The sequence below is a fragment of the Protobothrops mucrosquamatus genome, unplaced genomic scaffold (assembly GCF_001527695.2).
Source record: "Protobothrops mucrosquamatus isolate PMUCROS unplaced genomic scaffold, P.Mucros_1.0 scaffold2955, whole genome shotgun sequence".
Classification (NCBI taxonomy): Eukaryota; Metazoa; Chordata; class Lepidosauria; order Squamata; family Viperidae; genus Protobothrops; species Protobothrops mucrosquamatus.
The window spans coordinates 20,169-32,780 of NW_015388978.1; the positions used below are offsets into that span (position 1 = coordinate 20,169).

Sequence of the window (12,612 nt, forward strand, 5' to 3'; positions counted from 1 at the left end):
AGAAATTGCACATTATTTTATGATACGATATGGGAATTCCTGAGGCTCAGCATAAAACCTAAGAAAAAAAGCCCTCTAAGAACTCTGCATATGCTCATAACTGCCCCTAACATTTTTTACACTGGATTTCCAAAATTGCAGAATTCAAGTTTAAATCTTTTATTAATGATTGTCATCACAATAGAAAAAAAAACGTTCACATTTAATTTTTATGCTGATATCCCAAGCAAAATAAAATATTTGTGTTTGTTGTTTTTAGCAAGCATCAATTCACAAATGGCATGATCGCTATTCAGTAGGAGTCCTGAGTTTTGTGCAAGAGAAATTTAAATTTAAAGTTTTCCTCCTCAGAACTGACTCCCAAAGCAATACCACTTTATAATGCTTTGGTAAGACCTTACTTTGAATATTGCATCCAGTTTTGGTCGCCACGATATAAAAAAGATGTTGAGACTCTAGAAAGAGTGCAGAGAAAAGCAACAAAGATGATCAGGAGACTGGAGGCTAAAACATATGAAGAACAATTGCAGAAACTGGGTATATCTAGTCTAATGAAAAGAAGGACTAGGGGTGCACCTGAGGGCAGGACAAGAAGCAATGGATGGAAACTAAACAAGGAGAGAAGCAAACTGGAACTAAGGAGAAATTTCCTGACAGTGAGAACAATAAACCACTGGAGTACTCATAACAAAGTGCAACCTGGAGGCAGTTTTGGTCACCACATTACAAAAAAGAAGTTGAGACTTTGGGGAAAAGTGCAAAGAAGAGCAACTAAGATGGTTAAAGGCCTGGAGAGTAAAACATATGAAGAACAGTTGCAGGTTTTGGGTTTGGCCAGTCTAGAGAAAAGAAGGACTAGGAGTGGGGGGGAGACATAATAGCAGTATTCCAGTATTTGGGAGGCTACCACAAAGAGTAGGGGGGTCAACTTAATTTCCAAAGCACCAGATGGCAGGACAAGAAATGATGGATGCAAACTAATCAATGAGAGAAGCAATCTGAAATTAAGGAGAAAATTCCTAACATTGAGAACAATTAACCAGCGGAACAATTTGCCTTCAGAAGTTGTGGGTGCTCCATCACTGGAGGCATCTAAGAAGAGACTGGACAGCCACTTGTCTGGAATGCTTGAGTAGGGGGTTGTGCTAGAAGACCTCCAAGGTCCCTTCAAAATCTGTTCTTCTGTTTCTGCCATTAGTGGGACCGTCCAGAAGTCGGATGTCTCCCTATTCCATTTTTTATGCTGAAGTTCTAGAAGCACAAAATATAATTTTTTGCTATTTCTGGACTGGCCAAGGAAATGAAAGTGTATATTTTAAAAAAGGCTGGGTGATATGAACTCTTTTACTTTAAATAATAAAATGCAAACACTCAAACTGAAGAAAAAACGTAACGTACAGAGCCGCCTAAATTATGACAAACTGGGGCAGCCTCTAAACAACAAAAACCGTTGTTTAACAAATGTTATTGTATTGTTCACCAATATTGTGTTGGTGAAGTTTTTGTTTTGTAAGCTGCTGAGAGTCGCAAGATGGCAAAGGGCTGCTTTGGAGTGGAAAAGCTAAAAGATGAATTCAGCTGCCTTCATGCTGGGCTGGGGAGAGAAGGAGGCAGCATCAGGAGGACACGTCCTCTAACGGTGGTTAGCAAGGAGCCTTCATGCTACCCTTAGAGGGACATGAAGAGGAACCCATAGAAGGTTTTAATTTGGGGAATTTCCAGCTTTCGCTATTTTAGGTCTCTTCCCCAATTGGGATGATTGGGGATCTCCTTCAATTATCTGCTTTTTCTCCCAATTCAGAACCAAAATCCAACGTGGGGATCATCATCGGCGTTGTGGCTGGTCTTGTCCTGCTGGGCGTGATTGCTGTTGGGATCTGGTTTTTCAGTAAGTATCTTTTTCTGTGTGATGGAAGGAAGATGGGGAGGTTCCTCCCAAGTCTCTCTCTTTGGGGAGCTTCTTCAGGGCTTCCTCCTGTCCTGTTTTCCCAGCCCTCTTGGGGAGCCTCTGAGATCTCAGCCTCTTGCTGGGACTCCAGTCTTGACTTGGCTGAGTCTGAGGTTGGGACAATCCTGCCTTCCTCTGAGTTGGGAAGAGGCATCCCAGTTCCGTCCCTTTCAAAGTCTTTGGTCAAAGAGCAGCAGAGAAGGATTTCCATGAAAATATTCCTCCCCTCCCAGCTGCTGCTGCTGCTTCCCCCCTTTCCCTCCGTCCCTCTCGGAGGCAGCAGGTCTCCCTTGGGGCAAATCAGGAGATACTTTTGTATTCTGAAGATCTTTCTGTCTTTATTAATGAGACAAAGTGACTGTGAAATGTCTGCTGAAGGTATTCCTCCCAAGAGGGAGAGATTGGATGATCTCTGGTGGATTCTTTTGAGCTTTCACTGATTTTTGTTTTTGCAGAGAGACGTCAAGATGACTACAAAAAAGCAGCAAGTGAGTGACTTGTCTTCTTTACATATAACCTCCAACTTAGAACAGAGACCAGAGGCATGATCAGTTGTGTGTGTGTTTGTGTGTGTGTGTGTGTGTGTGTGTGTGTGTGTGTGTGTATGTGTGCACACGTGCATGCTCTCTTCCTCCTAAGAACCAATCTGGGGAAGATGGGCCCCCTTTTCATCCCAGCCAAGCTGTTCTTGGAAGGGGGTTCCTCAAAGAGAAACCTTTGGGATAAGGAACCTTCCAGAAGGTGAGAAGACCCAGCTGGTGGAAGGTCCCTCTGGCTGAGAAGCTGCTCTGTTTCCCAAGTGGGCGGAAAGGAAAGGTTTGGTGAAACGAGAATCAGAAGCTCCATAAAATAATAATAATAATAATAATAATAATAATAATAATAATAATAATAATAATAATAATAATAATAATAATAATAATAATAATAATAATAATAATAATAATAATAATAAAGTTGGGACCTTGGAGGTCATCTAGTCCAACCCCCTGCTCAGGCAGGAAACCCTATACCATTTCAGACAAATGGTTGTCCAGTCTCTTCTTAAAAACTTCCAGTGTTGGAGCATTCACCACTTCTGGAGGCAGGTTGTTCCACTGGTTAATTGTTCTAACTGTCAGGAAGTTTCTCCTTAGTTCTAGATTGCTTCTCTCCTTGCTTAGTTTCCACCCGTTGCTTCTTTCCTGCCTTCAGGAAAAGGAGCTTTGGGGGATACCAAAGCTGGATCTCCTCTTGGTCTCCCATCACAAGGCTCTCTATGTATGAAGTAATTATAAAAAGAGACTTTGGAGCCATGTGTATCTTTTTAGGTCAGCTCTGCCCTCGGGCTTAAGAATTGCTAAACTATCGCTCTGTGTTGATATACAAATAATTTTTAGGAATTCTTTCCTGTGCCTTTTAGCCCAAGCAGTCTGGTTCAAACTCTCACCATGTATTTGTGTGTCTTTGATTGTGTGTGTGCGACAGAGAGGGAGGGAGGGAGGGAGCTGGAGTCAGAAAGAGCTGAGTTTCTCCATCTATCAGCCAACAGAGTGACTTCCTCACTCTCTTTTTCTTTCTTTCTTTTCCAGCAAGTGAGGAAGGATCCAACAGTTCCAGCCAGGGTGAGTCTGAGGGAGCTGCTGCTGCTGCTTCAGCCATTCTGTCCCTTTGCCAGACTTTGGGCGGGTGGGGAGAGTGAAAGAGAGAAAGCCCCCCAGTTTTTAAAAGCCCCCCTCCTCCCCCCATTAATTCATCCTCCCTGTGTTCCCTCTGGGTCTGGTTCTGCTGAAATAATTAAAATAGAGTCAGTTTGGTTTAGTGGTGAGGGCACCAAGTGAGACTTACTGGGAGACGGTGAGTTCTAGTCCCACCTTAGGCATGAAAGCCAGCTGGGTGTCACAAAATCCACTTTCCTTGCCCTGATTTGTTCTGCAGAGGAGAAGGGAAACTCTCCCTGTTGGATTCAGGCAGGGGAGGCAGCCCAGAGTCTGCCTGGTGGAGCCTGGCCCCCTTTGGAGGAGAGAGAGCCCTCAATTCCTTGGTGGGAAATAGGGGAATCACTTGTGATACCGTGATCCCCAGTGGTTAGAGACTCTTCTGCTGGCATACCTGAGACCTGGCTGATTCTGGAAGTGGGGTGGGTTTCCCCTCTCAGAGATTAGGGTTTAGGCTTTGGCCCCAACCGAGACCCCAGGGCAGGGCAGGTGGGGGGGCAGTGGTCCTCTGAGAATCCCTCTGGGCCCTCAGGGGCCTTGAACCCCACGTTTCTGGTTGTGACTCCCTGTTTCTGAATCTGGGCTCACGGGATCAGTTGGGCTTGTGGCTGCTGTACCTGCTGTACCTCCCTGCTACGTGGGCACCCTCACCCCCTCTCCCTCAGCCGCTGGGGGCCATCTTAGTGTTGGCAGAGAGTTCCCCAGGCTTCTGGTCCTGGAAGACTTCAATCTGCCCTCCCTTGGTTTGGCCTCAGAAGGGGCCCAGGAGTTCACGGCTGCCATGGGCCTCTCCCAGACCGTCCTGGGCCTGGCTCAGGAAAGCGGTCACACACCGGATATGATCTTCTTGTCCGAGCAATGGCAATGTGATCTGGTGGGGGGGATCTGGTTTTTATTGTTTTAAATATTCTACATAGCTTTTTATTGAGTTTTATTGTAAGCTGTCTAGAGTCACCTTGACAAGATGGTGGCATAGAAGTTTAATATTTGATAGATAAATAGATGATAGACAGACAGACAGACAGATATGATGGATTGCCTGATCTTAGGTCCATCTTGGGCCTGACTCAGGACAACGGTCACACACCAGATATGATCTTCTTCTCAGAGCAATGGCAAAGTATAGACCACCCCCTTAGACCAGTAAGTTAAATAACAAAATTTACAAGATACACCGTAAAATAACTTAAAATGGCATTTAACGGATCTCAGTGGAACCTCTCTCTACCCACTGTATCTTCAAATTATTATTTACTTATTTTTCGGACCAGAGGAGACTCTCAAAGCACTTCGACGTCTCCGACTTCCCGCTTCTCTCTCTATTGTCCTCCTCAGAGGATCCAGACAAGGCAGAAACTCACTCTGTGTCTTTCTCTCCAATGCAGGGAAAACCCAAACTGCTTAGCAGCCCCCTGGCAGGTGAGTGGCCCCCATGGAGGCTGAATTGGGGGGAGAGGGAGGGAGGTGAGGGCTTTGAGGTCCAAGGAAGATATTTTGGGAAAACCATCTTCCCTCTTATATTCAATTCAAACACTGCAAGGGAAGGAATTTGGGGGAGAGGCATTGGGGCTCTGGGGAGGGATCTACCTGCCCCCCAACTCTTATCCTCTGGCATCTCTCAGGCTCTGACTGTCTGGATATAACTAACCCTTGGATGCTTTTTCCATCCTCTTTGCAGCACGATGGTCACTCCCAGCCTAAGGAGGGAGGAAAGAATTGAAAATCAATCTTCTTCTGAATTAGGCCCTTCCAGCATGTTGGGCCCAGGATATATTTGGGGTCTTTCATCATTGCTTTTATCATAGAATCAGTAACCTTTTTTAATTATGATTGAGGATCACAGGAGAAAAGAATAGATTATGTGTTACTAATTGTGGTATCGAAAGATTTCAAATTGGGTTTCGTAGATAATAGTTTATAATAGGTAGGTTGCATAATATCCTCAATGGGCTTTTGCTGGTTAATCTTAAGTGAATAGAGATTAGAGGTTAAAGATGATGTGTTAGAGATGGGTTTATAGGGAATGGGGTGAGGGAGAGGATGAAGAGTTTTTTGGTTTTACTTTAAGAGAGATGTATAAGTTGTTAATTTTATTATAGTTGGGGATAAAGGTAGGTGTTTCTTTTTCTTTTTTTCCTTGTGTTAGTTTTATAAGTTTAAATGTTATCTTCGAGGAAACTATTACTAAAAGAAGAAGCGTGCATTCTGAGATGTTTGTCACTAAAATCCTTTTTAATTGATTATTGCACAGTTAATTGAGCATATATTTGATCATTCAAAGTTTGACAGATAATCAGTATAACAAGTGAAACATTAAGACTCTGATTTTTTTTAATAGATTGCCATTTATGGATTTTCATGCTTTAGAAAAACAGAGCATGAGATCCATTGCACGGCCGGGCTGCTGGCTCCTTTAATAATTGCACTTAGATTGTAAGTTTGTCAAAGTTGTTTGCTGAAAATAAATGGGTTTTTTTGCCTCTTACCTGAGTTGCTGCCTGTTTGAAGAGATTGGAAATAGGATTTTACTCTCATTTTGCTCAGAAAGACCAATTTCGTTTTGAGTGGGAGGAAGGGGAGGAACCAAGGCAAAATCTGGAAGGAGCAAGAACTGGGGGGGGGACTCCTGTATGCTCCTTGGGGAGGAGGCAGCCATTTTGCTCCTGGGTCCGGATCTTTCTCCAGCATCTCCAGCTGATCTTCCGCAAAATGGCCGCTTGGTCTTGGCTTGGTGGGGGCAGCAACAGAGGCAGCTTTTCCTTCAGATCCACCTTTGCCTCAGGCTGAGGGCCGAGTGGCTGGTCTCTGGGCCTCATCCAGGGGCCCTTTGGGAGACAGGAGCTCAGTGACCGGCCAGAGCCCTCCTGGTCCCCTTGCAGGAGGGCAGCTTCTCCTGCCTCTGAGAGGTCCTCTCTGGGCTCTTCAGGGGCCCAGTAGGATAATAACAACAACAGTAATAATAATAATAATAATAATAATAATAATAATAATAATAATAATAATAATAATAATAATAATAATAATAATAATAATAATAAAAAAGTTGGAAGGGACCTTGCAGGTCATCTAGTCCAGCCCCCTGCTCAGGTAGGTAATCCTATACCAGTGGTGGCGAACCTATGGCACGGGTGCCAGAGGCGGCACTCAGAGGCCTCTCTGTGGGCACACGCGCCGTCACCCCAGTCCCAGGCCTTCAGCTGGGTTTTATAAAATCTTTTCGCTCTAGGCCCGCCATGTGCAAAAAAAAAAAAAAAAAAGTTTCAATCAGTAAATTTCAACCTCGCGGGAAAAAAAAGATCTTGCAAAGTTGAAATTGATTGATTGAACTGTTTAGTACCACTCAGTCTGCCGTTACCACCGCAGCCACGCCCACCCAATGGGCCACACCCAGCCAATGGGCCACACCCACCCGGCACTCGACGATGCATAAGTGGGTTTTGGGGTGCAGTTTGGGCACTCGGTCTCTAAAAGGTTCGCCATCACTGTCCTATACCATTTCGGACAAATGGCCTGGCCCAAGAGTGGGGAGAGCCTCGACTGATGGAAAAGAGGTCCCCCATATTATAGTGCAGTGGTGGCGAACCTATGGCACGGGTGCCAGAGGCGGCACTCAGAGCCCTCTCTGTGGGCACGCACGCCGTCGCCCTAGTCCTAGGCCTTCAGCTGGGTTTTATAAAACCTTTTCACTTTAGGCCTCCGCTGCCGTGTGCAAAAAAAAAAAAGGTTCAATCAATCAGTCAATTTCAACTTCTCGGGGGGGGGGGGGAAGATCTTGCAAAGTTGGAATTGATTGATTGATTGAACTTTTTAGTCCCACCCAGTCTGCTGTTACCACCGCAGCCACGCCCACCCGATGGGCCACACCCACCCGGCACCCGATGATGCATAAGTGGGTTTTGGGTTGCAGTTTGGGCACTCTGTCTCTAAAAGGTTCGCCATCACTGTTATAGTGGATGCTTTCTGGGCAAGGAGGAGTAGAAAGGATGGGGTCTGTCATCCCCCTCCCTCTGGACTAGCCCTCTTTGAAAGCTTAAAAAGTAAACATCAAAGCATTTTGCAAGAATTCAATAGATATTTCAGTCTGTTCTACTGATTCAAAACTTTTAGAAATTTATTTATTAATTAGAATATATGGCCACCCAGCTGACTTAAGCAGCTCTGGTCAGCCAACACAATAAAAATATCAATACAAGAACAAAAGATAATAAATATAATGCACAAAAGAAAAATGTCCACCAAGGATGTGGTCCATCAGCCACAAATTCATTCAATTTAGCTTACAGGTAGTCCTTGACTTACAACAGTTCATTTAGTGACCGTAATTACAACAGGATTGAAAAAAGTGATTTATGACCATTTTCCACACTTGTGACCGTTGCAGCAGTCCTGCGGTCATGTGATCAAAATTTGGATGCTTAGCAACTAGTTCATATTTATGATGGTTGCAGTGTCCTAGAGTCACGTGATCACCTTCTGTGTCTTTTGACAAGCAAAGTCAATGCAGAAGCCAGATTTACTTAACAACCATGTCACTAACCAAACAATTTCAGCGATTCACTTAACAACTGTGGCAAGAAAAATCGTAAAATGGGGCAAAACTCACTTAACAAATGTTTCAGTCAAGAACAGAAATGTTGGGCTTAATTCTGGTCGTAAGTCGAGGATGACCTGTAGTGGTTAAGGCAGCAGGCTAGAAACCAGGAGGCAGTCAGTTCAAGTCCTGACTCAGGCACAAGAATCCGCTGTGGGATTTTGGGGCCAGTCATCCTATCTCCACAGGGTTGTTGTGGGGAAAATGGAGGACAAGGAAAGAGCATCAGGTATGTCCGCAACCTTGAGTTCTTTATGGAAATGATAAAAGTGGGAGATGAACAGACAAACTCTGGGGCTTAACTCTCTCCCGATCTCAAGGACGTCTGAAAGAAAACAAGGAATTTACTAAAGGCCAGCGGGGTTCAGCCTGACTCTAACTCCAGAAGAAATAATGTCCGAGTGGGTGGATGGTAGAGCCTTAGTCACCTCCTTCCTTGGTAACCTTAAGGACTGCGCTTCAAGAACTGGAAAATGATAAGCCAAAAACTAAAGGAAAAAAAATAAATCAATTGGGTGAAAGCCTTCTTTGCCCCTTTCCTGGAAAAAAAAGTCCCACAGTTGTGGTTTCATTTAATGACTGCTTTTGTTTAATAACCGAGTTGCCTGTTGCAATTTTGGTTGTTTAATGAGATCACCTATACCTCCTTTCAGTGGTTTGTAATAATTCTTGCACTCGATGTCCATGACCAAAATGTCCAGGATTTGATGTCTTGATAAATTCCAAATACCAGGGATGACCAAGATGGCATAAGTTCCTTTAAGACATGGGGTCAAGAACAAACAAACAAAAAAAAAACTCAGGGCGTACAAAGATCAGCGTATTTAATCATTTAGACCTAGAAAGATCACAGTACATTTTATCAGTTCCCTTAGAACAGAGGTCTCCAACTTTTCCAGATCAGCAGAGGTGGCAGCGGTATGTGTGGGGCAGAGGATGATTTCACGCGCACAGGGGCCACTTTCACAAATACAGCTTTGTACACACGTGTGTGTGCTCACTCACCCATCACTTCCACAGCCCGGTTCCAAATGGGCTGCAGCCCTGCACTGGGTCACAGCCCAGAGACTGGGGGCCCCTGCCTTAGAAGATGCTATTGAAATAAAGAAGAAGAAGACATTTAGTGTTTTGAGGAGGCACAATAATGAAGAATGGTTATTCCATATACTGTTTAGTTAATGGCCTGTCATGGGCCCATCAGAGTCCGATTCAGAGAAAGAGAAGGAATTGGAACTGGGACCATCCGACAGGGATGGCACATCTCCCTTGGCATGTTTGGAGAGGCCAGGGGCTGAAGACAATGCTGTCCCAGGCCCCTCAGGCATTGAGGAAGGAAGGTAGTCGACCGGATGAAGAGCTGCCTGCCTTCACAGACACGGGAGGATCGGCTGCTGACAGGCACTCGTGCCAATAGGCAGCAGATCCCCCTCTGATGAAGAACAGATGCCTCCCCCGCTCGATCCAAGGGCACGGAGAGTGGACCTTAGGCAAACTCAGAGAAGGGCTGCAAGGTTACCCAAGAGAAGGTCGCTCTACCTCTCCTCACAAGGAACGTCTGGAGTGGATTGACTTAAAAAGAAGTGGTGGGGAGTTAGCCTTTGCCAGGAACAATTGTTTGCTTTGGCTTACACTCTTCCGACTTTGACTCGTGACCTGCCTGGAGAACTGCCTTCTGCCTTGTCTCTTGCCTTTGCCCTGAGGACCGCCTTTCGTTTTGTGTCTTGCCCTTGCCTTGTGGGCGTGCTTAACTGGGTGGACTGGACTTAGGACCCTGGACCTTGCCCTGTGAGCGTGCTCCTACTCCGCAAACTTTTCTTTGTAATATGCGGGCCGTTGTTTGAGGGACTGTGGGTGGCTGCCTTCAGGGTAGCGTGGGGGTGGAGCCTTACTAGTCATCAAAGGGCCATTTGTTGGAACATTTCTTGAGAGCAATAAAGGACTCTCTAGAGTAGAGCTGTCAAACTCACAACGTCACATGACGTGTTGCGACTTTTTCCCCATTGCCAGCAATGGAGTAGGTGTGGTTTTGGCATGACGGATCCAGCCTGTGGGCTGGCAGTTTGACACCCCTGCTCTAGAGGCCTGCCTCGCCTTGCTGTTTGATAGAAAAGGGGTCTACCACGCAGGGAGGTTGACAAACGTTAAGGCGGCAAATCATTGGATAGGGAAATGGAGCCCCCATCGCCACCCCATAAAAAGACGTTCAATTGAAACTGCTGAAGATCTCACAATCTTTGATGCATCTGCCACCAGCCTTTTTACATCTTTGACTGTGCGTTGTATTGAAGAGTAGCCCGTGTCAGTCCCAATCAGTGGTGGGATTCAAATATGTGAACAGCTGGTTCTCTGCGTGGACGCCGCTTCCGGAAGTCCGTTCTGGGCCTGGGCAAGAAAAAAATTAGCTACCGGTTCTGCCGAAGTGGTGCGAACCGGCTGAATCCCACCGCTAGTCCCAATCCATTTCATTTCTGGGTTTTCTGTAGAATCTTGTTATTTGTGTTATTTTGATCTTTTCAAATATTTTTTAGGAAAATGTGCAAGTCATGTTATTTTGACTTGAAAGAAATTAGCAGGGATAGCTGCACTGGCTAATTCTTAACAAAGCCCCCTTCTTCAATAGGTATTTTGTAGCTGATTTATATTTTAAAGTAGCTTTTGCTTCATTCATTAGTAACTTCATGCTTATATTATGGACAATGCATTTCTAAATAGTCCTTAATTAGATTTGTTCCTGTCATTTTTCTCCTGAGGAATAGTGTGGTTAATGATCCCAAAAGGTGATCTTTTCATTTAATTTAATTTTGTAGAATTAACATGGTATAATCATTACCCTGAGGAATCATCACAGGTAGGTCGCAATTAATGTGAGTTCAAATAAAGCAATATTTAGTATGAATTATCGATTGATACTCGATAATTTAATGTGCACCAAAATCTAGTCAATGCACTCAAGATCCCGATGGAGCTCAACAGACTTGAACACTGGGCCCCACCTAAAAAAATAAAATTCAATATAGAGCAAAGTAAAGTTTTACACAGGCAAGAAAAAACAAAAGTGCAGGTTCAGATTAGGTGAAACCTGACTCAATAGCAGTAATTGTGAGAGGGATCTTGGAGTCCTAGTGGACAATCCCTTAAATATAAGCCAGTCGTGAGCAGCAGCCACCAAGCCAGTGCAATCCTAGGCTGCATTAATAGAGGGATAGAATCGAGATCATGTGACATTCTAGTACTGCTTTACAGGTAATCCTCGAGGTACAACAGATCATTTAGTAACTGTTCAAAATTACGACAGACCTCCCAAAAGCTATGTATGACCCAGTTTCAAAGTTACGAATTTTACAGAAGCCAGCTGGTCATTCACACTTACTAATGATCTGGTGGCTTCTGTAGAATTCGTAAGTTTGCAGAGCTTACCTATCTCCCCCCCCCACATCCTTACACTTCCGGGTCCCCAAAGGCACTGCTTTGCCCCCCCCACCCGTTCCACCCCTCCCAATCCCTTGCTTACCTTCTGAAGATCTGCAGAACTCAGTGTGGGAAGTCATCCCCCCCCCGAGAAAGAAATGTTTTGGGGACTATTAAAAGGCAGAATATTATATTTCCCCATTAGAAAGACAAAGATCTCTAGAATAAATAATCCCTCACACCAAAAAAATCTAACACAGGACATAGTCATCAGCCCCAGCCCCAGGGAAGCAGGATATGACCTTTGGGACATAATAGGATTAACCCACCACCATCTGAATACCAGAAAGGCACACTCAGACTCAGGTCAAAGTTCGTGCCACAGGAACAACTCCAAACAAAAGCTCAAGAAGGTATAAAAACCCACCACTCCCTATTCCATGTGGTCAGTTTTCCCAGAGCCATCTTTCTGTCTGGCTCTCCTCTTCAATAAGCTGCAACCTTCTTTTTAAAGCAGTCTCCATTTTGTTTATTCCCAGCTTGGACTGGACCCTGATGAAGATTTTTCTTTCAACATCAGGATATGGGGGAAGGGAAGGAAAGTACTAGTCCATTCTTGCTGGGTCACACAGAGTGGCTGTTTGAAACCTGACCTGGACTGCATCCCTCCCTCTGCATCGCCTCTTTTAACTCAACACAGCACAATGAAGCAAAGTTTGTGCTTTGCAGTTTCTATATTGCCTGGATGAAAAAGCACATTTTAAACCAGAGCTGGAGAAACAGGACTCTGCTGACATGGAGAACAGACAAGGAAGGGTTAAAAGATAAAGAAACCATTTGAAGCCTGACCTGGACTCCTGGACTGAGGCAGCGCTTTCCCTTCCCTCTGCATCATCTCTTTAACTCTTTGAACATAGGCATCGGGGTGATCCAGGATGAGGGATAACAATAACAATAACAATAACAAT

The 12,612-nt window shown here is 44.7% G+C and overlaps 1 protein-coding gene across 1 annotated transcript in view; it reads left to right on the forward strand.

Annotated features, from left to right (window-relative positions):
* Positions 1-6,130, forward strand: part of LOC107296736 (H-2 class I histocompatibility antigen, Q9 alpha chain-like) — a 15,244-nt gene extending 9,114 nt beyond the window's left edge. Inside the window, exons 5-9 of the mRNA XM_015826090.1 lie at positions 1,802-1,888; positions 2,404-2,436; positions 3,520-3,552; positions 5,031-5,064; positions 5,324-6,130. Coding sequence (XP_015681576.1) covers positions 1,802-1,888; positions 2,404-2,436; positions 3,520-3,552; positions 5,031-5,050 — 173 coding nt within the window. The 3' untranslated portion in view covers positions 5,051-5,064; positions 5,324-6,130. The remainder of the gene's footprint in view (positions 1-1,801; positions 1,889-2,403; positions 2,437-3,519; positions 3,553-5,030; positions 5,065-5,323) is intronic.
* Positions 6,131-12,612: the final 6,482 nt, after the last annotated feature.